The 27,186-nt window shown below is 47.2% G+C and overlaps 1 protein-coding gene and 1 pseudogene across 2 annotated transcripts in view; one reads left to right on the forward strand and one right to left on the reverse strand.

The window, feature by feature from the left end:
* The window catches only part of GNB5 (G protein subunit beta 5), a 55,571-nt gene extending 35,814 nt beyond the window's left edge, over positions 1-19,757 (reverse strand). Inside the window, exon 1 of the mRNA XM_031662128.1 lies at positions 19,529-19,757. Coding sequence (XP_031517988.1) covers positions 19,529-19,640 — 112 coding nt within the window. The 5' untranslated portion in view covers positions 19,641-19,757. The remainder of the gene's footprint in view (positions 1-19,528) is intronic.
* LOC101004685 lies at positions 6,904-8,901 on the forward strand (annotated as a pseudogene). Its single transcript, XR_649129.4, has one exon. The product of XR_649129.4 is annotated as a 60 kDa heat shock protein, mitochondrial pseudogene (transcript).
* Positions 19,758-27,186: the final 7,429 nt, after the last annotated feature.

Genomic DNA, 27,186 nt, shown 5'->3' on the forward strand with positions numbered 1-27,186 from the left:
TCTACCAAAAATACAGAAACTTGGCTGGGTGTGGTGGCACATGTCTGTCATCCCAGCTACTTGGGAGGCCGAGGGGGGCAGAGGTCACAGTGGGCAGAGGTCGTAGTGAGCCAAGATTGTGCCATGCACTCCAGCCTGGGTGACAGAGCCAGACCTTGTCTAAACAAACAAACAAACAAACAAACAAAAAACCCAAAAATCTTGCTAAACTCTAAAGTGCTACATGAATGTTCAATTATTATGCCATTGCTTCTGCTAAAACATTGCATTATTTACTGCCATAAAACAGCATATTCATCTTTTACAGATATGTTCTTTACAAAATACATCAAATGAAGTTTAAAAACAGATTGAATTTTCCAAATTCTTATAGTTATAGGACTTTTTTTTTTTTTGAGACGGAGTCTTGCTCTGTCACCCAGGCTGGAGTGCAGCTGCATCATCTCGGCTCACTGCAACCTCTACCTCCCGGGTTCAAGGGATTCTCCTGCCTCGGCCTCCCGAGTAGTTGGGATTGTAGGCACGTACCGCCATGCCCAGCTAATTTTTGTATTTTTAGTAGAGACGGGTTTCACCATGTTGGCCAGGATGGTCTCGATCATCTGACCTCGTGATCCACCCACCTTGGCCTCCCAAAGTGCTGGGATTACAGGAGTGATCCACTGCACCCGGCCATATAGGCCTTTTATATAAGACTCTATCGGCCCAGAGTTGTGAGCATATTTTATTTAGTATTTTACTTTGAAATTTTACATCAATATTATTGCTGCTTCCCCCAATTCAGCATTAGGACAGCCATAACTTTTTGATAATTTCCCTTTTAATAAAAAAGATGATTCACCCAACCAAAATAGAGCCCTCCTTACATAATGTGAATTTGAATAGATCCCAACTATTAATTATTTTTTCTCACTACATTTTTTTTCTTCCCACATGTAGATTACTGCCAACCCACTCCATCCTGTTTCTATCTGCCAAATTTTGCATCCACGGAATTAAAAAAAATTTTTTTAAATTAAATATTAGGAAGTTTTAAAAAAAAGACCTAGAAATGAGCTGCATATGTGCTGGGTATTATTTGTGTGAGCTTGGTTCAGGGCAGATGTGGTTTCTCCTTTGCCTTCTGGAGGACCATTCCTCCAGGATTTAATTTTTTTTTTTTAATGTTGAATATAACCAGCTGGTTTCTATAATAAGAATTTGCTGGAATAAAATGACAACCTGTTAAGAAATTCCACTAGCTTCAGGAAGACAGGAGTGCTGTCTTGTTTGATCTTCTTCAGAGGCAAAACTGGAGCAAAGCAGTTAAAAATCCAGGCTCTGGATGTGCGGGCCTGGGTCAAAGCCTGGCTCTGCCGCACACCAGCTGCACAACCTTGAGCAAATACTTTCTTGCCATCTCTCTTCCCCTGTGGGGTTGTGGGGACAACTATTCAAGCCTGGCACAAAGGGAACACTTGATAAGGGTTGGCTATGACATTCTCCAGCTTGGCCTATAGTGAGTACCCAGTAATATTTACTGAAGGAATAAATGAAATGCTTAGTATTTATTCAATTTCAATCAATGGCAGCAATCCTAAGCAGCAGTTTTTGGTGGGCCAACAAAACAATCAAGCCTCTTTCCCTTCTTTTTCTGTACCTCTCCCTATCCCTAATCCATCATCCCTACTTCAGCTGTCAAGCAACTCACCACTTTAACAGGGCACGCTCCCTAGCACTGGGCGTGGGAGGCACACACATGGTTTCAGACCTATTTTCTGATCCAAGGAGCTCACCAGCCTTTTGTTTTTAAAAAAAGTTCCTTTTTTTCTTTTCCCCCTCCTGGCCCTATCCTGTTCCCTGAGCAACTTGGATTGGGTCGTTACCACGCACAAACCCTTATGCCATTTAGATACAGCTCAAACTCTTTTCTAGTTCATTCCAGTTCCGTCTGTGCCAGCCTCTGGAACCACCCAGGTATATGAGAGTCAGTCCCTGCCCTCACTGGAGTTCAGAGTCAAGGGAAGAGATGGAGCCATAACGATGATTTCCACATAACGTGGGACTTGCTAAGCAAGATGTGTGGACACAGGAAGCTTCTGTCCCAGAGGATGGGGCACTGCACTGGGCCTTTTGGGGTGGCATCTGAGCGCAGGTGAAAGGATAAAAAGGTGAGTCAGATGAGAGGAGGTCCTAGGTGGGTACACTAAGCTGAGGAAATGGCAAAAGCAAAGGCCCCACAATAACACTGATGTAAAATTTTTTACATCAGTATTTTTTAGGGGCGGAATAAACAACTTGATTGCAGAGATAGGGGTAGGTGCGGGCAAGTAATGGCGCTGTACACCCATGACAGAGCTCATTTATCCCACGGTGACAGCAGCCTGCTGTCATCAGAGGAGTGGTGTGGTCGGATCTGCCTTCTCATGACTATCTGCGGCTGCAGCGCTGGAGGCCAGCGTTGGCGGAGACAACAATGGAGGAGGGAAACCGGGGAAGAGACTCCTCTTCTTTGGCAGGCCCCTCTGCAGCAGACACACCTTCTGCTGCACCACCCTTCTCTGTGGCCCCTCCAAGGTCAGACTGGAACAGCCCAGAAACTGCTCCCTGTACCTGGATGTTCTCCTTCCCATGTCCAGGGAGAGGACACCTGCCTCTGTGGCCTCCAGGCTTGGTTGGGTCCCATGAAGCTTGAGAGGCTGAATATTCTGGATGCCAGTCCAGACCAAGGAATCAGAATCCAAGTCATGGGAGCAACTCAAGAGGAAGTGTAGGCCAGTGAATGTTTGCTGCTTGAATGATGGTTCCAGAATCTCTACTATGTGCTAAGAACTGTGCCAAGTGCTTGGGTACAGAAAAGAGTAACCAGTCTCTGCTCTTACTGAGCTCACAGTCTGGAGGGGGCAGACCTAGGTCAGCACTCAGGTAACAACTACAGTGCAGTGTAATGGTGGCTGGCAGAGGCTGTCACCCAGGGTCAGGGCACCAGAGGGGGACAGGGCTGACTCTGCTGGCAGGCGTGGTCATTAGAGGGGATGTCACTGAAGCCTGGTTTGAAGGATGCATAGGAGTTGGGGTGGAAAAGGGTAGGTGGGAAATTAGCTTCTTTTTTGGGGGTGGGGGATGGAGTCTCGCTCTGTTGCCCAGGCTGGAGTGCAATGGAGTGATCTTGGCTCAATGCAACCTCTGCCTCCTGGGTTCAAGTGATTCTCCTGTTTCAGCCTCCCGAGTAGCTGGGATTCCAGGCCCATGCCACCACACCTGGCTAATTTTTGTATTTTTAGTAGAGATGGAGTTTCACCATGTTGGCCAGGCTGGTCTCGAACTCCTGACCTCAGGAGATCCACCTGCCTCTGCCTCCCACAGTGTTGGGATTACAGGCATGAGCCATCTCACCTGGCTAGGAAATTAGCTTCTTAATGTCTACATTTGTTGCTGTTTTTTTAGGAAAACGGCAGACAATGACCCAATTCATGGGAGTGTTCTGAGGTTCAACTGAGAAGGCAAATTAAAGTGCCTAACAGGCGGCTGGCAGGCCAGGAGTGGCAAATCTAGAGTTGGTGTACTAGGAACTGAGAACTAGAAGACTGGAAACAACATGACCCGGAGAAACGGCGGACCCATGAAAACTAGAGATCATGTTTAGAATAGCAGAGAATGGGTGAGTGAAAAGAGGGGCTGTGAATGGAGAGATGGTTTTGTCTTGATTGCCTGTTACAGAATTATAGAAGTAAATGTATATTCATTGAAAATAACCAGAAAATGAAAATATATGGTCACTTAGAATTCTGCTTAGGCTGACCATTCTTATCATTTGGTGTGTACCCGTCCAGCCTTTCCTCCACATATGTGCACACACATATATATGCGTGTAAGCAGAAAACATGACACATAAAATTTGGGGGACTACAGGCATGAGCCACCACACCCAGCCTATCTATCATTTTTAATGACTGCATAACACTCCACTGTATACACATACTATAATCTCTGACTCTCCTACTGGTGGACACTTACTTTGTCCCCGGGCTACCATGATACCCTTGTACTGCATTATCTCCTTAGATAAATTCCAAATCATTGAATTGCTGAGTCAAAGGGAAAGCATATTTTTTAAGGCTTTTGATGTATGTTACCAATATCCACCACTGATACCACTGATTGTGTGTCTCCTGGGTGACGGGCGCTGGGCTGAGTGCTTTACACAACAGCCGGAGGACAAAGGCTTCATCTCCATCTCTACAGATGAGGAGCCTGGAGCTCAGAGAGGCTAAGGACCTCATGCACACATACCTGGATCCCTAAGAACATTTACATATCTTCAATAATGGGAGAACCTGTGGGCAGGTGGTTATCATTATCTAGAAAATCGAGGAGTAGGTGAGGCATTGACAATGGTTTCTTAGTCCAGGAGACATCCTAACTTTGAATCCTCCATGCCTCTGTTTTTTTGTTTGTTTGCTTTTGTTTTGCTTTGTTTTGTTTTTTTGAGACAGAGTCTTGCTCTGTTGCCCAGGGCTGGAGTGCAGTGGTGTGATCTTGGCTCACTGCAACCTCCACCTCCCAGGTTCAAGAAATTCTCATGTCTCAGCCTCTCAAGCAGCTGGGATTACAGGCATGTGCCACCACGCCTGGCTAATTTTTGTATTTTTTTTTTTAGTAGAGATGGGGGTTTCACCATGTTGCCCAGGTTGGTCTCGAACTCCTGGCCTCAAGTGATCCACCCGCCTCGGCCTCCCAAAGGGCTGGGATTACAGGTGTGAGCCACCGTGCCTGGCCATACCTCTTTGATGCAGCCAGATCAATGGGCTGCAGAGCTAGAGAGCCTAGATCAGGAGTGAAGAAACCTGCCTGGGTCTTGGCTTGGCCGCCACTTGGCTGGAAGAAGCATGGAAAGTGAGAGAGAAGAGACCTGAATGACTCAACAAGCAAGGACAGCGCACCCTTCACAGGCTGGTCCTGTGCTGTGCGCCAGGCAGAACATGATGGACGGCTCCCAGCTGGATGGAACTTGGAGTTGGGTAACTATGTGGAGCAGTAGTCTTCAAGCTCCCATTTTACTTGTACGAGTCTCTCCCAACCGCCTCTGCTTTGGCTCATAGACAAAATCTTACCAGAAGTTCAATATGGAAAACAGATGAAGGTAGAACTGAGCTGCTGAACAGCGGAGGGAGGGTGACGGCCAGACACAAAGGCACGCCTACCCCTGAGTTCCAAATATCACGTCTACCCCTGGAGTCCAAACAGCAAGCGTGAAGGCCAGTGAGCTACACCAAGCCCCCTCGCTTCTCAGAAAAGGAAAACGGGGCCTGAGGGAAGAGCACAGTTAACAAATAAAAGGTGAACACATGTCTCCTCTGGGCCTGCACCCTGCTCTGTAAAATGAGGGTATTAGAGTGTATCTCACAGGGCCTTGGAAATATGATATAATTCTGGCCAAATCTTAACTTTTCATCAAGATGTGGCTTACTCTCAACTTTCAGGGAATAGTTTTGTTATTTATTTTATAATCTGTGCATACATGAACTGAAAGCAAAAGATATGGTGTGCAGCTCAATACACAAGAATTCAAACCATGTAAATTTATAAAGTGAAAATTCACAACAGGGTCCTTCTCAGTACATCATAAGGCAATGGGGGAAATAAAAAAAAGGAACCAAAGCATGAACAAGCTCTAAAATGTCCCTGAAAATGAATACTCTGAAACTGATTGTAAAGAAAACAAGTGAGATGTCTTAAATAGGAAGACAAAACGATTCAAAAAATGATCTGGAATCACTTTCAAATTTGCACTAATATATACAGTCTTTTCATGGCACCTTTTGGTAGATTAAAGGAATCAAGCAAAAAGAAAAATTAATGCTAATTTTAAAAAACTGTAGTCTGATTCTGTGCCAAAGTAGAATGGGATAGGATGGATACAAAACCCTCAAATAGGCTGATCCGAGTGCAATGGTATTTACTACTAATTAATTACAACCAGTTACAGATTTCTTTGTTCCTTCTCCACTCCCACTGCTTCACTTGACTAGCCTTAAAAAACAAAACCAAAAAAAAAAAACCACAAGGTGGGCCAAGATGGCTGATTAGAAGCAGCTGCGAACCGCAGCGCTCCTGGAGAGTGGAATGGCGAGTGAATTCTACACCTTCAACTGAGGTATTCAGGTTCTTGCACTGGGACTGACTAACCAGTCGGGGCGACTCATGGAGAACGAGGAAAAACAGGGTGGGGCGATGGCCACATGTTCTCACTTATAAGTGGGAGCTGAACAATGAGAACACATGGACACATCGGAGGAACAACACACACTGGGGCCTGTCAGGGGCACAGCAGGAGGGACAGCATCAGGAAGAATAGCTAATGGATGCTGGGCTTAATACTTGGGTGATAGGTTGATCTGTGCAGCAAACCACATGACACATATTTACCTATGTAACAAAACTTCATATCCTGCACATGTACCCTGGAACTTAAAAGCTGAAGAAAGAAAAAACAAACAAACAAACAAAACCCTCTCAAACACCTGTATGGAAGGAAAACATTTACAGTCACATTTATCTCACTTGTATTTGTCAGAGATTTGTGAATTGCCTTAAAAAAATTCATGAGGCTGGGCGCAGTGGTTTGAGACCAGCCTGGCCAACATGGTTAAAATATAAAAAAAAAAATTAGCCAGGCTTGGTGGTATGCGCCTATAATCCTAGCTACTCGGGAGGCTGAGGCAAAAGAAGCACTTCAATCTGGGAGGTGGAGGTTGCAGTGAGCCGAGATCACACTACTGGACTCCAGCCTAGGCAATAAAGTGAGACTCTATCTCCAAAAAAAAATTAATGAGCCACAAAAAATTCTACCCTGAATTCCCTAATGAAAAGTTTGGAGACACGCGGTGCCGCGGGGCAGGGGGAGAGGCAGAGGGAGGGGACATGGGCTCATTGCCGTGTGTGCCCTGCACTCTGTCCCTCACTCGCCACCGATGACCCGTCTTGCCACGCGCATGCCCTGCCACTGCCCCGCAGAAACGCTTCGGTTACCCACAGTCTTTCGCCAGATGAGACTGGTGCCCATGGTACTGGCTCCTCATCTCACTTGGGCTTATGCCAAAGATGTAAAATTTGGTGCAGATGCCCAAGCCTTAATGCTTCAAGGTGTAGACCTTTTAGCCGATGCTGTGGCCGTTACAATGGGGCCAAAGGGAAGAACAGTGATTACTGAGCAGAGCTGGGGAAGTTCCAAAGTAACAAAAGATGGTGTGACTGTTGCAAAGCCAATTGACTTAAAGGATAAATATAAAAACATTGGAGGTAAACTTGTTCAAGATGTTGCCAATAACACAAATGAAGAGGCTGGGGATGGCACTACCACTGCTACTGTGCTGGCATGCTCTATGGCCAAGGAAGGCTTCGAGAAGATTAGCAAGGTGCTACTCCAGCGGAAATCACGAGAGGTGTGATGTTAGTTGTTGATGCTGTACTTGCTGAACTTAAAAGCAGTCTAAACCTGTGACCACCCCTGAAGAAACTGCACAGGTTGATACGATTTCTGCAAACGGAGACAAAGAAATTGGCAATATCATCTCTGATGCAATGAAAAAGGTTGGAAGAAAGGCTGTCATCACAGTAAAGGATGGAGAAACACTGAATGATGAATTAGAAATTATTGAAGGCATGAAGTTTGATTGAGGCTATATTTCTCCATACTTTATTATTAATATATCAAAAGGTCAGAAATGTGAATTCCAGGATGCCTGTGTTCTGTTGAGTGAAAAGAAAATTTCTAGTGTTCAGTCCATTGTACCTGCTCTTGAAATTGCCGAAGATCATCGTAAGCCTTTGGTCATAATCGCTGAAGACGTTGATAGAGAAGCTCTAAGTACACTCGTCTTGAATAGGCTAAAAGTTGGTCTTCAGGTTGTGGCAGTCAAGGCTCCAGGCTTTGGTGATTATAGAAAGAACCAGCTTAAAGATATGGCTATTGCTACTGGTGGTGCAGTGTTTGGAGAAGAGGGGTTGACCCTAACTCTTGAAGACGTTCAGCCTCATGACTTAGGAAAAGGTGGAGAGGTCATTGTGACCAAAGACGGTGCCATGCTCTTAAAAGGAAAAAGTGACAAGGCTCAAATTAAAAAATGTATTCAAGAAATCATTGAGCAGTTAGATGTCACAACTAGTGAATATGAAAAGGAAAAACTGAATGAACGGCTGGCAAAACTGTCAGATGGAGTAGCTGTGCTGAAGGTTGGTGGGACAAGTGATGTTGAAGTGAATGAAAAGAAAGACAGAGTTACAGATGCCCTTAATGCTACAAGAGCTGCTGTTGAAGAAGGCGTTGTTTTGGGAGGGGGTTGTGCCCTGCTTCGATGCATTCCAGCCTTGGCCTCATTGACTCCAGCTAATGAAGATCAAAAAATTGGTATAGAAATTGTTAAAAGAACACTCAAAATTCCCGCAATGACCATTGCTAAGAATGCAGGTGTTGAAGGATCTTTGATAGTTGAGAAAATTATGTAAAGTTCCTCAGAAGTTGGTTATGATGTTATGGTTGGAGATTTTGTGAATATGGTGGAAAAAGGAATTATTGACCCAACAAAGGTTGTGAAAACTGCTTTATCGGATGCTGCTGGTATGGCCTCTCTGTTAGCTACAGCAGAAGTTGTAGTCACAGAAATTCCTAAAGAAGAGAAGGACCCTGGAGTGGGTGCAATGGGTGGAATGGGAGGTGGTATGGGAGGTGGCGTGTTCTAACTCCTAGACTAGTACTTTACCTTTATTAATGAACTGTGACAGGAAGCCCAAGGCGGTGTTCCTCACCAACAACTTCAGAGAAGTCAGTTGGAGAAACTGAAGAAAAAGGCTGGCTGAAAATCCCTATAACCACCAGTTACTGGTTTCTGTTGACAAAATATATAATGGTTTACTGCTGTCATTGTCTATGCCTACAGATAATTTATTTTGCATTTTTGAATAAAAAACATTTGTACATTCCTGATACTGGGTACGAGAGTCATGTGCCAATGTACTGCTTTCAACTTAAATCACTGAGGCATTTTTACTACTATTCTGTTAAAATCAGACTTTTAGTGCTTGCCACCACCAGATGAGGAGCAGCCTTTCTGTGGAGAGTGAGAATAATTGTGTACAAAGTAGAGAAATATCCAATTATGTGACAACCTTTGTGTAATAAAAAAATTGTTTAAAGTTAAATAAAAGGTTTGGAGAATTAAGTTATGGGACCATCTTTAAGATGGAATACTATATGGTTCCATATAAGAATTTTTAATGATGACATTAAAAGAAATGTAAATGACATGGGGAGCTACTCAGTCCATTTTGCTGAATGTTAAAACTGGGCTCAAATCCTCTATCTAGTACAGTCCCTACTAAGCTTAGAACTATATACACAAACATGGAAACATAAGCTATGAAATACATCAAAATATTAAAAATGGCTTCCTCTAGGTATTGAGATTATGAATGACTTGTTTTCTTTATATTTCTAGATTTTTCCACAGTGAGCATTTGTTTATTGGCAAAGTACTCTAAACACCCTTGCATTAGCCAGCTCGAGTATAATGGTGAATGCAGAGAAAGGAAGGGGAAAGGAAATGAAGGCAGGTTAGCTTTCTGCTCCCTCTGACGGCTGCAGGAGGCATGTGGCCGAGCAACAGGGAAGAGGATGACTGTAGAGAAACCGACTTCTGTGAGCCTCAGTACACAGATCACATGTTCTTAGAATATGAAAAAAGTCAAGGAATATGTTTGTTCCAGGCTAATCTAGAAAGTTAGTTTTCCTAGATTTTTCCCTAAACCATAAATCAGAATAGTCCAAGGCTCTAAGCCATAAAGCATTCAAGAATAAAACTTTTCAAAAAATTACATTTAGAATAGATAGAAAAGTTAATGGTATCAGACAATACATCCTCTGTATCAAATGTAGTCTAGATTTGTACTCAGAGAAACGACATAAACTTGCTTTGTTCCTTCACAATATTAGAATCTGCCTCAAGGAGCTCCCACATAGCCCCAGGAGGCTGCTGTGCCTGTTGGCTGAAACGAGCACCACGTCCTTCCTGTTTTGTCTGCTTTGAGCCTTTCAGATTATTCCTCAGTTTAATTTCAAGTTAAAGACTCTTTAGAGCTGAAATGTTTTCCCCTTTCTCTTTTTATTTTTCGAGACAGGATCTTACTCTGTCACATGGGCTTGAGTGCAGTGGTGCAATCATAGCTCATTGCAGTCTCAACCTCCTGGGCTCAAGTGATCCTCCCACCTCAGCCTCCCGAGTAGCTGGGACCACAGGTGCACACCATCATGCCTGGCTAACTTTTAATTTTTTTTGAGAGTTGAGGTCTCGCTATGTTGCCCAGGCTGGTCCTGAACTCCTGGGCTCAAGTGATCCTTCCGTTTTAGCCTTCCAAAGTGAGCCACCACGCCTGGCCTCCTTTTATTCCTGATCTTGACTCCCATTCTAGTACTCATTTTTCCCTTATTATAAAAAAGCAGTAAATGTGCTGGGTGTGGTGGCTCATGCCTGTAATCCCTGCACTTTGGAAGGCAGAGGCAGGTGGATCGCTTGAGCCCAGGAGATCAAGACCAGCCTGGGCAACATGAAGAAACCTCGTCTCTACAAAAAAATGCAAAAATTAGTCAGATGTGGTGGCACACACCTGTAGTCCCAGCCACTTGAGAGGCTGAGGTGGCCAGGAGTTTGAGGTGGCAGTGAGCCATGATCGGGTCACTGTACTCCAGCCTGGGTGACAGAGTGAGAACCTGGCTCAAAAAAACAAAACAAAACAAAAAACCCAGTAAATACAAAGATGGGTATAAAATGAAAAGCACCTTCACTTTCCAAACCCCTCTCTAGAGGTAACAAGTTCCCTGTGTATCCTTCCAGACATTGACTGCATCTACAAGCACCCCTTGTTTATTAAGATCATGTTATATATACCGTTTGGCACACTGCTTTTTATTTTCTTTTACTTAATAAAAAAATTGACACCTTTTCATACATGGATTTACTTTTCTTTCTTTTCAATGCCAATCTCTTTTTTTTTTTTTCATTTGATAAATATTTACTTAGCCTAGCTCACTGTTGTAGGAGAGTGATCCACAGTAATTAATACAAATAAAGTACCTGCTGCCAAGGTGCTTACATTCTAGTAAGGGAGACATAAAATCAACCAATCATCAATCAGTCAACAAAGAATAAATGAACGGAAGTAATTTTAGAGAGTGATAAAGTGAACAATGAAAGGGAGCTGAAATTGTAGGAAGTTGGGACAGACATGGCCACTTTAGATTAAGGAGTCTCCATGTTGCCCAGGCTGGTCTTGATCTCCTGGGCTCAAGCGATCCACCTGCCTCTGCCTCCCAAAGTGCTGGGATTATAGGCATGAGCCACCGTGCCCAGAACATTTACTGCTTTTTATAATAAGAGAAGGTGCCTCTGAGGAGGTGGAATATGAACCGAGACAGAATATATGAAATAAGCTATGCAAAGAAGTGGGAGGACATTCTAGAAGCGAGTACACAACATGTCTGAAGGCTGAAGGCAAGAACAAGCCTGATGGTCTGAAGCTCACCAAGATGTCCAGTGTGACTGGCAATAGTGAGTAAGGCATACACTGATCCAAGGTGAAATAGAAGAGGTAGATGGAACTAGGTCAGTTAGGGAGACTGTTGGCAAATCTCAACTTTCGAAGAGAAGGTCTAGCATGGTGAGGAGGACAGCTCTCCTGGGAGCCTGAACCTTCTCTACTCCCTTTTCAACATTAGAGTAGCTGCAAAATCTTAGGGAAATCGCTTCACCCCTCCCTGGATCTCAGCTGCTTTTTCATCTATAAGGGACAGGGCTGTTGGGAAGCGAAGGAAATGTTTTGTGCTGGAAGACTGAAGCTGAAGCCGGGAAACCCTCCTGATCTAAGAGCTGTGTGATAGGCTAAATAATGGCTCCCAAAGGTGTCCACATCCTAATCCCCAGAACCAGTGACGATGCTATCTTATGGCAAAAGGGACTTCATAGATGTGATTAAGGATCTTGAGATGGGGAGATGATCCTGGATTATCCAGGTGGGCCCAACATAATCACACAGATCCTAGTAAGACAGAGCAGGTGGGTTAGAGTCAGAGAGAGAGGTGACCACAGAAGCAGTGCTGAGAATCACGTGAGCCTTGGGCCAAGAACATGGGCAGCCCCTAGAAGCTGGAAAAAGCAAGAAATGGATTCTCCCCTAAAGCCTCCCGAAGGACCTGCCCACCCATTTTAGTCACCGATCACAGGCCTCCAGCGCTGTAAGAAAATAAATGCATGTTATTGCAAGCCACTAAGTTTGTGGAAATTTGTACAGCAGCATGTGCTGTAACCACATGATTCTAAAATGCCTTGGAATCAAGCGAGGGAGTACTCGCCTGTGGTAGAGGATAAGCAGAAAGTGACAAAGAGAAAGCTCTGGGGAGAAGCAGGAAGCTCTGCGGGAGGAAGGGGAAAACAGGGCTTGGGGCTGTGGAGTTTGATGTGAGCTGGCTTCCCATCAGAGGACCCATATAAGCTATTAATACTTCCTACATTTAACGTTGGCCATGGGTCTGGCTTGGGGATGAGGGCCAAAGGGATGGAGGTGAAGAACTCAGGGTCTGAAAGAGGAAACCTTCCTTTTTCTCTCAAAGTTTATGCTATACAATTTTATTGTGTGGACCTTAAGGCAAGAATTTGGACAAGTCCAAGCCAGTAGGAGGTAACAACTATCCTGGTTTGCCTAGGACTGCAGGGTCTCCTGGGCTGCAGGACTTTCTGTTTTAAAACCTAGGGTCTGGCTGGGTACGGTGGCTCACGCCTGTAATTCCAGAACTTTGGGAGGCCGAGGTGGGTGGATCACCTGAAGTCAGGAGCTCGAGACCAGCTTGGCCAACACGGTAAAACGTCATCTCTTCTAAAAATACAAAAATTAGCTGGGTGTGATTGTGTGTGCCTGTAATCGCAGCTACTGGGGGGCTGAGGCAGGAGAACTGCTTGAAACTGGAAGGCGGAGGTTGCAGTGAGCCGAGATCATGCAACTGCACTCCAGCTTGGGTAACAGAGCAAGATTCCGTCTCAAAAACAAACAAACGAACAAACACACACACACACCTAGGGTCCCAGGCAAACTGGGATGAACTGGTTACTCCAGCTGATAGTCTAAAGGGGTCTCCCTGACCAGGACAGAGGCTACTGGGTCACCTATACAATAACACTAAAATGCAAAAATGTTCAGGTATCTAACACATGTTGCTCTGGGGAATAAACCATGCCCCTCTGGTGTCAGCCACATACCCAAATTTGGTACTATAAAACTCACGTGTCTGGCCACACATTCCCAATTCACAGGAAAGCATCCTTGGATTCCAAAATGGGAAATACCTGCTGAGGTCATCATGAAACACGGGCTGGGAATCTTAGCTGGGCAAGAAACAAGGCCCGTGTGTGCCAGAAACAAATCTGTCAGGCCAGGCGCAGTAGCTCTCGCCTGTAATCCCAGCATTTTGGGAGGCTGAGGCAGGCAGATCACCTGAGGTCAGGAGTTTGAGAACAGCCTGGCCAACATGGTGAAACCTGGTCTCCACTAAAGATACAAAAATTAGCCAGGTGTGGTGGCACGCGCCTGTAGTCCCAGCTACTCGGGAGGCTGAGCCAGGAGAATGGCTTGAACCTGGGAGGCAGAAGTTACAGTGAGCTGAGATTGTGCCACCACACTCCAGCCTGGGCGACAGAGTGAGACTCCATTTCAATAAATAAATAAATAAATAAATTAATTAATTAAAAAAATTAAAAAGGCCAGGCGTGGTGGCTCACGCCTATAATCCCAGCACTTTGGGAGGCCAAGGTGGGCAGATCACAAGGTTGGGAGTTGGACCAGCCTAACATGATGAAACCCCGTCTCTACTAAAAATACAAAAATTAGCCGGGCGTGGTGGCGAGCGCCTGTAATTGCAGCTACTCAGGAGGCTGAGGTAGAATTGCTTGAACCCAGGAGGCAGAGGTTGCAGTGAGCCAAGATCATGCCACTGCACCCCAGCCTAGGCAACAGGGCGAGACTCCATCTCAAAACAAAACAAAACAAAACAAAACAAAACAAAACAAAACAACCAGATCTGTCCACTAAGGGGCTGCCGGTCACTGTAAGAGATACAGGAAAGTGCATGCTGCCAGCCCCTGCTCTGGCAAGTGAACAGATTCAGTGTATGATCCTCCCCAGCTTCACCAGACCCTTCCCACCTTCCCCCAGGCTCTCAGCCACTTGCTCAGCGCGGAGCCCTGAAAAGAAATTCCCAAGCTGAATCCCAGCCCAACCACCAACCAGCTGCATGACCCTGAACAAATCATTTGACTTTGCTAAGCCTGCTTGTTCATCCCACAGATGGTGATGATACCACTTTCCTTCATACAGGGAAAAATGACAGCACAGTTGTTTGACACCTGGCAGGGCTCCAGCTTATACTTCCACAAGTAAAACTCATCAGCATCCTTTCCTCCCTTTCCCACCTGTCTGCCAAGGGATGAACACACTTAGGAAGGAGCTGGGTGAGTCTGGGCTGGGGTAAGGTAAAAGCAGCTGTGGGGTCAACGATGGGACCAAGAGAAGCTCAGAAATCATCTCTCGCTCTTCCACCTTCAGCTGTAACGTCCATTAGGAGCTGGAAAGTGCCACCCAAGGCAGGCTCTCTGATAAGAGGGAAAGAGATATTTGTCAAGAATTCTTACCCCAGGTCACGTAGCTCTCACACTTTATTTCCCTCCCTCCAGCTGTCTTGTTCTGCCACAGAACATGACAGGCAGAGTGAGCCCAGTAAAGCAATCAGATCCATCCTCTCTCGAGAAACCCTCCAAGGGCTTCCCGACTCACTGGGAATAAGAACCCAAATCTTCACTGTGCCCACAGGGTCCTGCATGAGCTCCCAACATAACCTGCAGCTGGATTCTGCCCTGCACACTCCCCTCCAGACACACCTGCCTCCTCGCTCTTCCTCAGATACATCAGCTATGCCAAACACAGCCCCTCCCGGGGCCTCTGCCTAGCTCCTCCTTTTGCTTGAAGCTTGCTCTCCAGATGGTAGTCACGGTGCTCGTTCTCTTCCTTCGGGTCTGGATTCAAAGGCCCTTCTCAATGAGGCTTCCCTGGGCTACCTTCTTGAAAGCTTCTGCTCCCCCACACCTCATTTCCCTCTGTCTGCTTTAGTTCTTTTCTCCCTATAACGCATGTCATCTAGCGTGCCACCCCCGCACTGGAATGGAAGCTCTGCCAGGGAGGGATGCTGGGCTGACTTGTTCACCTCAGTATCCCCCAGGGCTGAGAACAGTGCCTGACATACAATGGGCTGGCAGAATGTGTTGAATGAGTGACAGGCTTGGGTGTGTGTACACGTCAACAGAGGGGTGGAGACAGGAATAACCCCTAGGTCAAGCTGACTGAAGGCTGGAGATGATGGGATCTCACGCCTGGTGGTGGGAGGGAACTGACAAAGCCATGACAGGGACAGGTTTGAGGTCACTGCATGTGGAGGTGGGTTTGGAAGTGTGACATGGAGGGATCAGTTTAGAGCTTCCATTTCTGTGGAGAAGGAGTCCAGGTGGAAGGGGAGGAGTCAGAGACCCATGCCACATAGAGAGAGTCTAAAATTTTCACTGTGAAGAGCTGACCAGAGAAACTCCAGCCAGCTCTGAGAGCCTTGGTGAACTAGTGACTGTGGGACTGACAGTGGTCTCAGCGAGCCTCCTGTGTGCCGCTTCTACAGCAGCATCTGATGTTCAGCTGCAGGCACGAGAGAGAGGGGACAGCAGATTCATCCAGGCTGAGGTTCTGCCAGGCAGCTCCCGTGAAGAGACAGAAGGACAAGGAAATTTGGATTGCTTGGCAAGACGGTTGCTGAAATGGTGGCCAACGTCTCAACACTGGATACTGAAGGAAGAGAAGAAAGGAAGGGGCTGAGAGAATGGAAGAGTGGAGAGCTAGGATCCTGGAGGAAGGAGATCTCCCCAGGGAGAGAGTATGCTTGGAGGTGGAGGCAGTGATTGGAGATGTGGAAAGAGGAGCAGTCCTGAGTGCTGACAAGAACCCAGGCATGCGTGCAGCAGGGGTTGTGAAGATGAGGGGCCTGCGTGTCATCTCACAGGATGGGGCAGGGCTTAGGGGCAAGAGGAAGACTCAAGCCACAGTCCAAAGAAATGCCAAAGTCCTTAAGAAGTGAGAGAACCTGGCTAGGCACACGGTGGCTCATGCCTATAATCCCAGCACTTTAGGAGGCCAAGGTGGGAGGATCATTTGAGGCCAGGAGTTCAAGACCCACCTGGGCAACATAGTGAGATCCTGTCTCTACGAAGAAATCTGAAACGAAAGTAGCCAGGTGTAGCAGTACGTACCTGTAGTCCCAGTTACCTGGGAGGCTGAGGCAGGAAGACTACTTGAGCCCAGGAGGTTGAAGCTGCACTGAGCTATAACTCTACTCCACTCCAGCCTGGGTGACAGAGTGAGACCCTGTCTCTCTCTGTTTTTTTGTTTCTTTTTTTTGAGACGAGTCTCACTTCACCAGGCTGGAGTGCAGTGGCAAGATCTCAGCTCACTGCAACTTCCAAGCTTGAACCTGGTTCAAGCTATTCTCCTGCCTCAGCCTCCTGAGTAGCTGATTACAGGCACCTGCCACTGTGCCCAATTAATTTTTGTTAGAGACGGGGTTTCACCACGTTGGCCAGGATGGTCTCGATTTCCTGAACTCATGATCCACCCTGGCCTCCCAGAGTGCTGGGATTACAGGTGTGAGCCACCCTGCCTGGCTGAGACTCTGTCTCTTAAAAAAAAAAAAAAACAAAAAAAGATGAATAAAGAAAAGAATGGCTGAGCACGGTGGCTCACACCTGTAATCCCAGTACTTTTGGAGGCTCAGGCGAGCATATCACTTGAGGTCAGGAGTTCAAGACCAGCCTGGCCAACATGGTGAAGCTTACTAAAAATACAAAAATTACCTGGGTGTGGTGGCACATGCCTATAGTCCCAGCTACTTGGGAGGCTGAGGCAGGAGAATCGCTTGAACCCGGGAGGTGGAGGTGCAGTGAGCCAAGACCGCACCATTGCACTCCAGCCTGGGCACGAGGGAGCGAGACTCTGTCCCCCTTCCCCACAAAAAAAAGAAAAGAAAAGAAAAGAAAAGAAATGGCCGGGAGCGGTGGCTCACGCCTGTAATCCCAGCACTTTGGGAGGCTGAAGCGGGCGGACTACCTCTATGTCGAGCTTGAGACCAGCCTGCCAACATGATGAAAACCCGTCTTTGAGATTAAAAAGTACCAGCTGGGCGTGGTATATCGTGCTCGTATCCCAGTTACTCAGGAGGCTGAAGTAGACCAGCTTGAACCCAGGAGGACAGTGAGCCGAGATCGTGCCACGGCACTCAGCCTGGCACAAGAGGGAGACTCAACTCAAAAAAAAAAAAGAAAAGAAAAGAAAAAGAAATGAGAGAACTTGGCTGGGAGATCAGAGACATGTCACAAAGGGAAGTGGTCAAGAGAGGATAAGAACCTTCAGAGAGCAAAGGTTTTATGGGGTGAAGAGACGGTCTGAAGCTGCAGGGAATCCAAGAGGGACACAAAATCCACATCACTCTGGTCTTCCAGCTCAAAATTTGACATATGCAGGTAGGGACAGACCTTCCACTGTGGGCTGGTCTAAAATCTGGCCTAGCTTTTGTGGGCACCACATTCTTGGCAAGACAAAAAGTTTCCTTGTATTGACTACATTTGCCCCTCGAGGTCTCTATTGAAAGCTGCATTCTGCTCTCTCTCTGTCTTAAGGGCAACTTACAAATTCACAGAAAAGCTGAACTATCCAGGCGTGCAGCCTGCACTATTGAATAAGTGAGTTTCTGGAGAACGCCCTCTGCACGAAGCTCAAAGGGGTTTGGCAAAAGAAATCTGAAGTGAGCTTGAGCTGGCACTCTGATTGCCTGGGGGGGGTATCCAGGTCCCATCACTTATCAGCAGGGGACCTTCGGTAAGTCCTTTAACTTCTTTGTGCCTCAGTTTCCTCATCTGTCAAATGGAGAAGTTAGACGACCTATGAATACTTTTCACCATGTTGGCCAGGCTGGTCTCAAACTGGGAAGAGGATTTCTGGGAAAACTTTTGCTTTGCTTTCTTGATAGGGAACAAAGAGAGATTGGTGTCCATATTCCCCCTTCTTCCTGCCTTGGATACAGAAGTGATGTCTGGAGCTGTGGCAATCATATTATAATCATGGGGCAAATGTCACTGCTCTAAGGTGTGGAGAAGAAAGGCAGAAGGAGCCTGGGTCCCTGATAGGGGGGTGGTGGGAGTAGGGGGGTGCAGCTGAACAAAAGCAGGTGATCTTCCACCTTTGCTCTTGTTATGTAAGAAAAGTAACTCTCAATTTGCATAAGCACATTATTTGGGGTTTGTGGTTAGTGATTGCTGGACACGATTTCTAAGCTTAGAGTGCCTCCTATTTAAAGGAGACTCCTAGGAAAGCACAGCACACGCTAGATCCAGGTCATCCACTTCTCTTAAGTCATCTTCAGAGATCAAAGGCTAAAGGCCCTAGCATGAACCCCATTTTTCCATTCCAAATAGAATGTAAAGGGTGGCACCGATTAGGAACGGCAGGAGAACAAGGTCGAGGTGTGCGTGAGGGCACGGTGTGAGGCCTTGCTCAGCAAAGGGGAGCTGCCACCCTCGGAGCTGAAAAGTGAGCAGATACTACCACTTCCCCAAGCCTGGTCTCCAGCCCAAGCTCTGCTGAGGAGGAGCCCTCTGACAAAGTAAAGGAAGGTTGTTCTGGCCAAGAGTCACTGAACCTGGCTATTTAATCTAATCACTCACTCATAAAAATCACAGAGCCAGTTCTGAATTACGGTGGTGGTGGTGAAGAATGCAAGTTTAAGATTGCTATGGCTCTTTTATGCCAATCCACCATATCGATCCAAAAGCTTCTTAAACAGCCTTAAATGAACTGAAAGGTTGAATTTGGTGAGCTCCTCCGCTTCCCTTCTCTCCCAGTCATCCAGCTTCCCGCCCCCAAGGATAGGGGAAAGGCTGGAAAAATGAGCTTTGAAATTGCAGTCTCATAAAAGCAAAACTGAGAAAAGACAAAACAGTGATGGAGAAAGCCAGACGATCATTAAAAAACAAAACAGGAGTCTCTCCCAGGCCACGCCCACACGGGCTCGCCGCGCTCGCTCGTCACCACCAACACCCCACCTCTTGCCCTCCGCATGGGAGGGGCAAGAACGCGATCAGTTCGCAGCTTCCAGGCAGGTGATGAGGTTAGCAAGTCCCGCAGTCCTCCGATAGCTGGCGGCGGGGGTCTGGCAGGTGCCCGGACCCTCCGAGGGCCCCACGCCCGCGCGCCCCGGGGCTCGGGACCGCTACCCGCGGCTCACCTGCGCGCCCGGGCCCTGGGGCCCTGCTCCCGGGAGGTGGCGCGGGCCTGGCTCCCGTCGCAGCCCCAGCCGCCCCCGCCAGGGAAGTCGCCAGCGAGTCCGGCTTGCCCCGCCCGCCTCCCATCCCGCACTCACGCTCCACGTCGTGCAGCTTGGCCCGCTCCTCCTCCAGCTTGCCCTTGAGGCTTTCGGCCTCGCTCTTCAGCGACGCCAGCGTCTCGTTCTCGTGCAGCGCTTCGGTTGCCATCTTCGCGCGGGGACGCGGCGGGGAGGGAAGCGGAGAGCGGGGATGCGCTGAGCCGCGGTGGGCGCCGCTCCAGCTGCCGTCCCTGGCCCGGAGCGCCGCCCCACGGTCCCGCCCTCCGTGATGACGCCAGCAGCTGCGGGCCCGGCTGCTGCGCCTGAGCCCCCAGACCCCGGCACCTGGGCGCGCGCTCTGGCGCAGTGCCCAGTGCGATGTCCGCGTCAGCGCTGCCGCGCACACTGCCCCGGAGAGGCAGGGAGTGTCAGGCCCATTTTACCGGCGGGCAAACTGAGGCTCAGGAATGCTGGGTGATTTGCCCGAGGACGCACACAGAGGGAAGGGCCAAGCCGGATTCCACCTCGGGACTCCCCGCTTCTGGGGAGACCGGTGAGGCTCCCGCGACACGGCCCTCCCATCCCCACGCCTCTCGTGCAGATCTCCGCTCTGTGGGACTTGATTGCGGGCTGCGGGCCCGTGGCTCCTGCAGGCAGAGAGAGGACAGGAGAGGAGACGGCTACGAGGCTTGGCCGCAGGTAGCTATGGTGCTCCCCCGACAAGGAACAGGAAACCCTCTTCGTTTGTTAATCTAAATATACAAAAATAAAACTAGTTGCTGGGTTCTGAGACGGAGTCTCTGAGGCATTAGGAGGCCCACCCTTAGTTTTTCTTTTCTTCACGCAGGAATCAAGTCCCTGGCCTGGGGGCGGCAAAAGGAGATGGGCCGTGGGTCGGTGGGCACGCGGGCTCAGACCTGGGGCTTCTGAGCCCACGCCCAGGCATCTGGGACCCCTCACTTCTGAGGCCACCTCCAGCCCTTTAGAATGAAAGGCTGGCACAGTTCTACCAGGATGCACATTTAGTGACTTCTGTCAGACCAAAGCATCCCCTCGCCCCAAGCGCCTGAAGTGTGAGGGCAGTGTTCTAAGTGCTTTAATTCGCATTTGTTTAATCCTTGCAGGAGTCACCTTGAATGGGCACTCTTATCCCCACTTTACAGAAGAGGAAACTGAGGTACAGAAAGACTGAGTGATTACTCAGGGGGCACGCTCCAAGAAAGAGGGAGAGACAGGATTTGGACCCAGACAGGCTGGCTCCATAGTCCTCTGGACTTTGCTGTGGCTGATCCAACTCAAGCCTTCTCCTTTTTGCCTCTTCTGTGATCTTGCATGCGTTTGTGCAGAGAATGAGAAGGCAGATCAAAGTTACAAATTCTGTGGGAACATCACTAAGCAGAATCTTGGGTGCTGTCCCCCCCTCGCTGTACCTGCTCCCTCCCAGAGGAGCCAGCCTGCACTTACTGCCCCGGGCCCTCTCTATCTGAGAAAAGTTGAAGGTACTTGATATTAATCTGTACATAGTGGTTTTGCAGGTTAGAGTCTGAGATCCTCAGTTTCCTTATCTGGAAAAGCTTCTTCATAGGATCTGCTTCATAGGATTGTTATGAGAATTAAGTAAGATGGTGTGGGCCGGGCGCGGTGGTTCACACCTGTAATCCCAACACTTTGGGAGGCCAAGGTGGGTGGATCACCTGAGGTCAGGAGTTCGAAACCAGCCTGGCCAACTTGGTGAAACCCTCTCTCTACTAAAAATACAAAAAGTAGCCGGGTGTGGTGGTGCATGCCTGTAACCTCAGCTACTCAGGAGGCTGAGGCACGAGAATCACTTGAACCCTGGAGTCAGAGGTTGCAGTGAGCCGAGATCATGCCACTGCACTCCAGCCTGGGCAACAGAGTGAGACTCAAAAAAACAAAAAGATAGTGTGGGTGAAGACTTTAGCACACTTCTCCGTACAGAGCAGATGCTTATTCTCTGCTAGTTCTCTTTTCCGTTCCCATCCATATATTAATAGATTTATTTGTCGTTGTTCCTCAGTATTTAAGTATTTAGCATAGTACTTGCATATGGTAGGTGCTCAGTTAATGCTAGTTTATTAAATTGATGTATAAAACAATATATAAAATATATATATCTGTATAAACTATGTTAAAAATATAAACGTATAACATAAACATGTTTATAAATGGATAAACATATAAATACAATTATTTAAGTATAAGATAAGAATGTAAAAATTTAAAAGCAAAAATATTACACCTGTTTGAGAGTTTGTAGAGCAAAAGGTTAAGAGCACAGGCTCTGTCTAGATCTGACTGCCTGGGGGCAAATCCTGGCTCTGCCGTGTGGCCTGAGGGATTTACCTGTCTGTGTCTCGGGCTCATCTGTAATCGGTAGACAACGCCTCCTCCAGACTCTGGATGGCATTCGGAGAGAGCAGTGCGTGGCACACAATATGCATCTGTTATTATTACTGAGGCTGCCTGTGACACTTGAGCAGTTCACATGAGGTAATTTAAATGAGACACTGGGTCATGGGGGATACTTTTCACAAGGGCCATCTCGGGGGGCTCAGGCAAGGCAGCCTCGTCTCATCACCTCCTTAGGCTGGCTCTGGACCGTTGCAGGATGTGTGTGTGTGGTTCAGGGTCCTCCTGGCTGTGAAGATCTGAGGCACGTGGTACTTCTCACTGGTGTGTGCCGTCTTCTGGGGGTTCTTTCTGTAAAATAAACCTCAAACAGCCTCCAACCTGGAGAATCAACTATCTAGATATAAGGCCATCAAACTTTTAATGGTTGGGCAGTTTGCCAAGTGCTATCTTGTATTTTGGTGTTCACTCCCTTCTTGTATTTTGGTGTTCACTCCCGCTGAGGAAGCCAGATAGCAGAAAAGTGAGGTCAGCTACATTCCACAGTGGTTGAGATAAAGGGTCACTCCTATTCATGAAAAGGGCCCAATGGGGACTGCGTCTACATCATCCCAAACACTTGGATGAAAGGCCAGCTGTCAGTCACTGGATGTCTCCTCAGCTGAATGATGCTGTCTGAATATTTGGGAACCCCCAAGTAGAGAGTAGAGATTGTATTAAAGTAATTGTGGTTTTTGCCATTGCTTTCTATTGAAAGCAATGAGAATTGTTATGAGAATTAAGTAAGAGGGTATGGGCTGGGCACGGTGGTTCACACCTGTAATCCCAATACTTTGGGAGGCCAAGATGGGTGTATCACCTGAGGTCAGGAGTTCAAAACCAGCCTGGCCAATATGGTGAAACCCTCTCTCTACTAGAACTACAAAAATTAGCTAGGCGTGGTGGTGCGTGCCTGTGACCTCAGCTACTCAGGAGGCTGAGGCATGAGAATCGCTTGAACCCTGGAGCCAGAGGTTACAATGAGCCGAGCTCGCACCATTGCTTCAATTGAAAGCAATGGCAAAAACTACAATTACTTTTGCACCAACCTAATAGTGGCGCTAGCCGTCAACTGTTCCCTAGAAGAGTATCTCCAGGCATGGCCCCTGTGCCTGGGAGAACCTATGTGCCACAGAGGACTCAAAATCTGGGATTTTGCAGAGGAAGTTATTTAAAAAGCAGAAGAGTTAGATTAATAAATAATGGGGGTGGGGGGCAAGGCCCCCAGAAAGCAGGTTTGTTTTTAAGAACTAAGTGTCCTCAGTTCTACAATTTGCAGAGCCAAGTTAGAACATAGACTGTAGAAATATACTACAGGTAGAAGCCCGTTACACCTAGACTGAAGACACATCCAAATTGCTATGCTGTATCAAAGTGTTTTTGTGCCACCCTAGGCTGTTTACTTGCTATTTGCTTTAAGGGAGTAATTTTGAATGTAATCACTGTCAGGGGTTACAATGGAATCAGAAGGATAAAAAGCGCCCTTTCTTTTTCAGTTGGATAAAATGTATTCCTCTCTTTGATTGTATTACAGATTTTGTTGTTTTAAATCTGTGAGGATTTCCTGCTGGGCTTTTCAGGAGGAGTGCTTTACCACTTTTCACCAAGTGGGGGCTCTGCTCAGCTGCACTATTGAGCGCAGCTTTGCAAATTCTCTGAGATAGGACTAATTCTTAGGGCTTCAGTGATGCTGTGGGCATTTTTGCTGCAAGATCTGAAGCCTGTGCACAGCCACCTCTGGTACGGACTTGATTTTGTGTACTTTGAAAATTCCAGGATTTGTATTCCATTCCTAGTCTTTGTTGAAGGCTTAGGCCGAAAGAGTACTTCTGAGCTGAATTTTGCTCACTACTGAGGCCCTGTAAGATTCCATCTCCATTAGAGCTGGACCCACACACCACTGGGACCTGTCCTTGGAAAGATGCTCCCAGACTGTTTATTTGCCAGCTTCTCTTTTAGCTTGATTGCCTGCCAAGCAGACTTGTAGAAGTCAGAAGAAAAAAGTATTAGCCCTAAGAAAGAATAGAAGCTAAAACATTCATTGAGCACTTTGCTTGCTGGGTACTATTTAAAATAAGTTATCAGATGAAATCATGTGATCCTCATAAAACTCTTATGATGTAGGTGTTATTAGTATTTCTATTTGCAGACGGGAAAACAGGCTTCAGGAGAAAGGTGAGAACCTCCTTGCAAACCACTAACGAGGAACTTAAATAGGATTTGGACCCAGGCAGTCAGACACTAGCGTCCACATCCTGAACCTCTATGCTATACTGCCTGGCCAAGCCTAGGCATACTGAAAAGTGTGTGTTACAAAACTGATTCTATGGCAACTCATCTGTCACAGGACTCTCGCTTGACTGTTTTAAGACAGATAACTAAATTTTTTTTTAAAGTGGCACTTACGATTTCTGCACATGTTGAACAGTAGCTGAGTTGTTGAGATTTCTTGAAAACTGGTCTCAGAGCTCTTTGTTTGAAACATTTGTCACATGAGCCAAATACATTAGCAAGAAAGGTCTGATCACACATCTTCTACCCAAGACGAACTGAGAAAAAGTGAAAAGAAGGGAGAGGGTGTGAGAAAAGCCAATGGTTTTAGCTTTCTAAAATCTCTTCTTGCTTGTACCATGGTAGCTATTCAGACGTCTACATGTGGGATAGAGTATATGCAATTAATTTATAACCTTTCAACTATTACAACATGCTGGGTCAATACAACTCATTTATTTAATCAGTGAGAAAGCATCAGACAACAGGTTTTCTGAACTTAACGCGTCTAACCGGTTTTTTGGCAGCTGGCAGACACAGTCAGGACTGATCCTGGCAGCACAGTATCAATTCTGTGGGGTTTCACAACGGAAAATGTTGTTGTAATGGATGCTATAATTTAAAACTTTTAAAAACATTCCTCCCGTCAGGGTGAACTTTTACAGTAAAGATAAGGGTCAGCAAATGATGGGGCCTGACCCTAACCAAAGCCAGGGGGCTGAGTAAGGGTGGTGTGGGTTCCCTGCAAGGCAAGCACCCACTCATTAAACATTTGACAGCCAAAGACCCAGGGTCCCTGTCTGTTCACAAGGAAGTCAACAGACAGGCCCAGGCCACTGCAGGGAGGCAGCACAAGCATCTAGTGGTTTCAGGGACAGGCTGTGGCTGCCTGGTCCCGGACCACCACTGAGGCTAGTCACCTGACCTCTCTGAAGCTTGGTTTTGCTAATCTGTCAAGTGGAGATCTTAAAATCTACCCTCTGGGGTTATCAGGAGAATGATAAGAGTCAGTGCATAAAGCACTTAGCTCGAGGTTGGTAATACAGAGAGTGCGCCAGTGCCCTGAGTGGCAGCAGTAGCGGGAACAGTGGCTGCCTTGGGAAGGAGGGATAGGGGAAGGGGCAGGGTGAGGCTGGAGATGCGAAGGAAAAAATGAGAGGAGCCTATGGCAACGGTTCAGACAAGACGCGAGGAAGTCATGGACTAAAGGTGAGAAAGTAACTTTTATCTGAGGAATGCAAGCCCTTTTAAATTATCAGGCCCAGAGAGTCATGAAAATGAGACAGCAATAACGTCCTAGTCCCCACTTTCAGCTGTGTATTCATCTTTTTATTTTTATTATTGTTATTGTTATTTTGAGACAGAGTATCTCTCTGTCTCCCAGGCTGGAGTGCAGTGGCACAATCTTGGCTCACTGCAACCTCATTCTCCCGGGTTTAAGGGATTTTCCTGCCTCAGCCTCCCAAGTAGTTGGGATTATAGGCATAAACCACCATGCCAGGCTAATTTTTGTATTTTTAGTAGAGACAGGGTTTCACCATGTTGGCCAGGCTGGTCTCGAACTCCTGACCTCAAGTTATCTGCCCACCTTGGCCTCCCAAGGTGCTGGGATTACAGATGTGAGCCACCATCCCTGGCCTCATCTCTTGAAACTGCTTGCTATTCACAGAAGTAGCTAAAAAACAACCTAATAATGCCACACTGGACACTATAACCCACACCCTGTAGTGTAACAATGTATAGCCAATCACTAATTAATGTTATTTCTGTAAACCAATGAGAATTCCTGACAACTTTGTATCAGCCAACTCCCTGTCCCTCTTTTTTACCTTTAAAAAAAAAAAACTGCTTGTAACAAAGGCCAAACAGAGATAATGTTCAAGGTTACTTGGGTCTGGGCCTTCCAGGCATCTGTCCTCACTTTGGCTCAGGTAAACTCCTTAAATCTTGTTTTGTGCTACAGCCTCTTCCTTTTAGGCCCACAGAGCAATGTAGTGGGATGGACTTGGTCCATGCTTAGGAAAGAGAAAGAGAAGGAGCTGGATTTGGCATGTGGGGTTGAGGAGAGGGAGATGTGGGTGCTGTGGCCTAGATTTCTTTGGGAGACCGAGGGGTTATGTTGCCATTGCTGGAGATGAGGACAAAGCGGTTAAGGGGGAAGGGAGGCCAGTGTGGCCCTGTCAATTTGGTAGGTGTTCCAGAGTGAGTCCCTTCAAGATTCAAAGAAATGACTCCCTGAACATAAAGATAATTGGGAGTGGTGGTCTGAACATTTCAACAGAGTCAAATCTGAGAGGGATGCATTTATGGGGGAGGTGACAGTGGGGACATTTCTGATGAGAGACCTCTGCCATGTGGAGCCCACCCTGGGGCTGGAGAGAGAATGGGGAGCTCATGAGTTGGGCTGAGCTCCTACAGCAAAGGGGCAGCCAGCACAGTTCCAGAGACCTCTAGGCAACAAAGGCATACAGGGCATCCCTTAGGGACAACAGCTCGAAAGGAAACCAGCTACCAACTGCCACAGAGTGCCCAGCCCTTGCCTCTCAAAACTATCCTGGGAGGGGGGCAGGACATCTGTGTTACAGCTGAGAAGAAGCAGGGGGATTAAGTCCAAGGTCAGCGGCAGAGCTGAGTCTGTAAGTAGCGTGAATACACACTTTGGAACCCTTCCAAGCTAGCATGGTCAAGCCGCATGGTTTTGTCACAAAAGGTCAGTTAACAAAAAAGGGCCTGCCCTCCAGAGCCTGGCCCATGGTGGGGCTTGGTAACTGTTGCACCTCACTCCCCAGCCCTGTAAAAGGCAGCCAGTGACAAGGTCAGGCTGAGCACTCCCAGTAATAGCATTAGGACGGTGAGCCACGGGCTGTTAAGCAAGGGAGCAGCGTCATCCATGTGGATTATTCCAGAATTTGTGCTTCCAGAAATAGGTTAGAGAGAGAGAGAGAGAGAGAGAGAGAGAGAGAGAGAGAGAAGGGACGGCAGGAAAACAAACTAGGTTAAGAGATTGCTATGTTCTGCAGAAGAAGAAATGAGCT

Source organism: Papio anubis, unplaced genomic scaffold (genome assembly GCF_008728515.1).
Source record: "Papio anubis isolate 15944 unplaced genomic scaffold, Panubis1.0 scaffold409, whole genome shotgun sequence".
Lineage (NCBI taxonomy): Eukaryota > Metazoa > Chordata > Mammalia > Primates > Cercopithecidae > Papio > Papio anubis.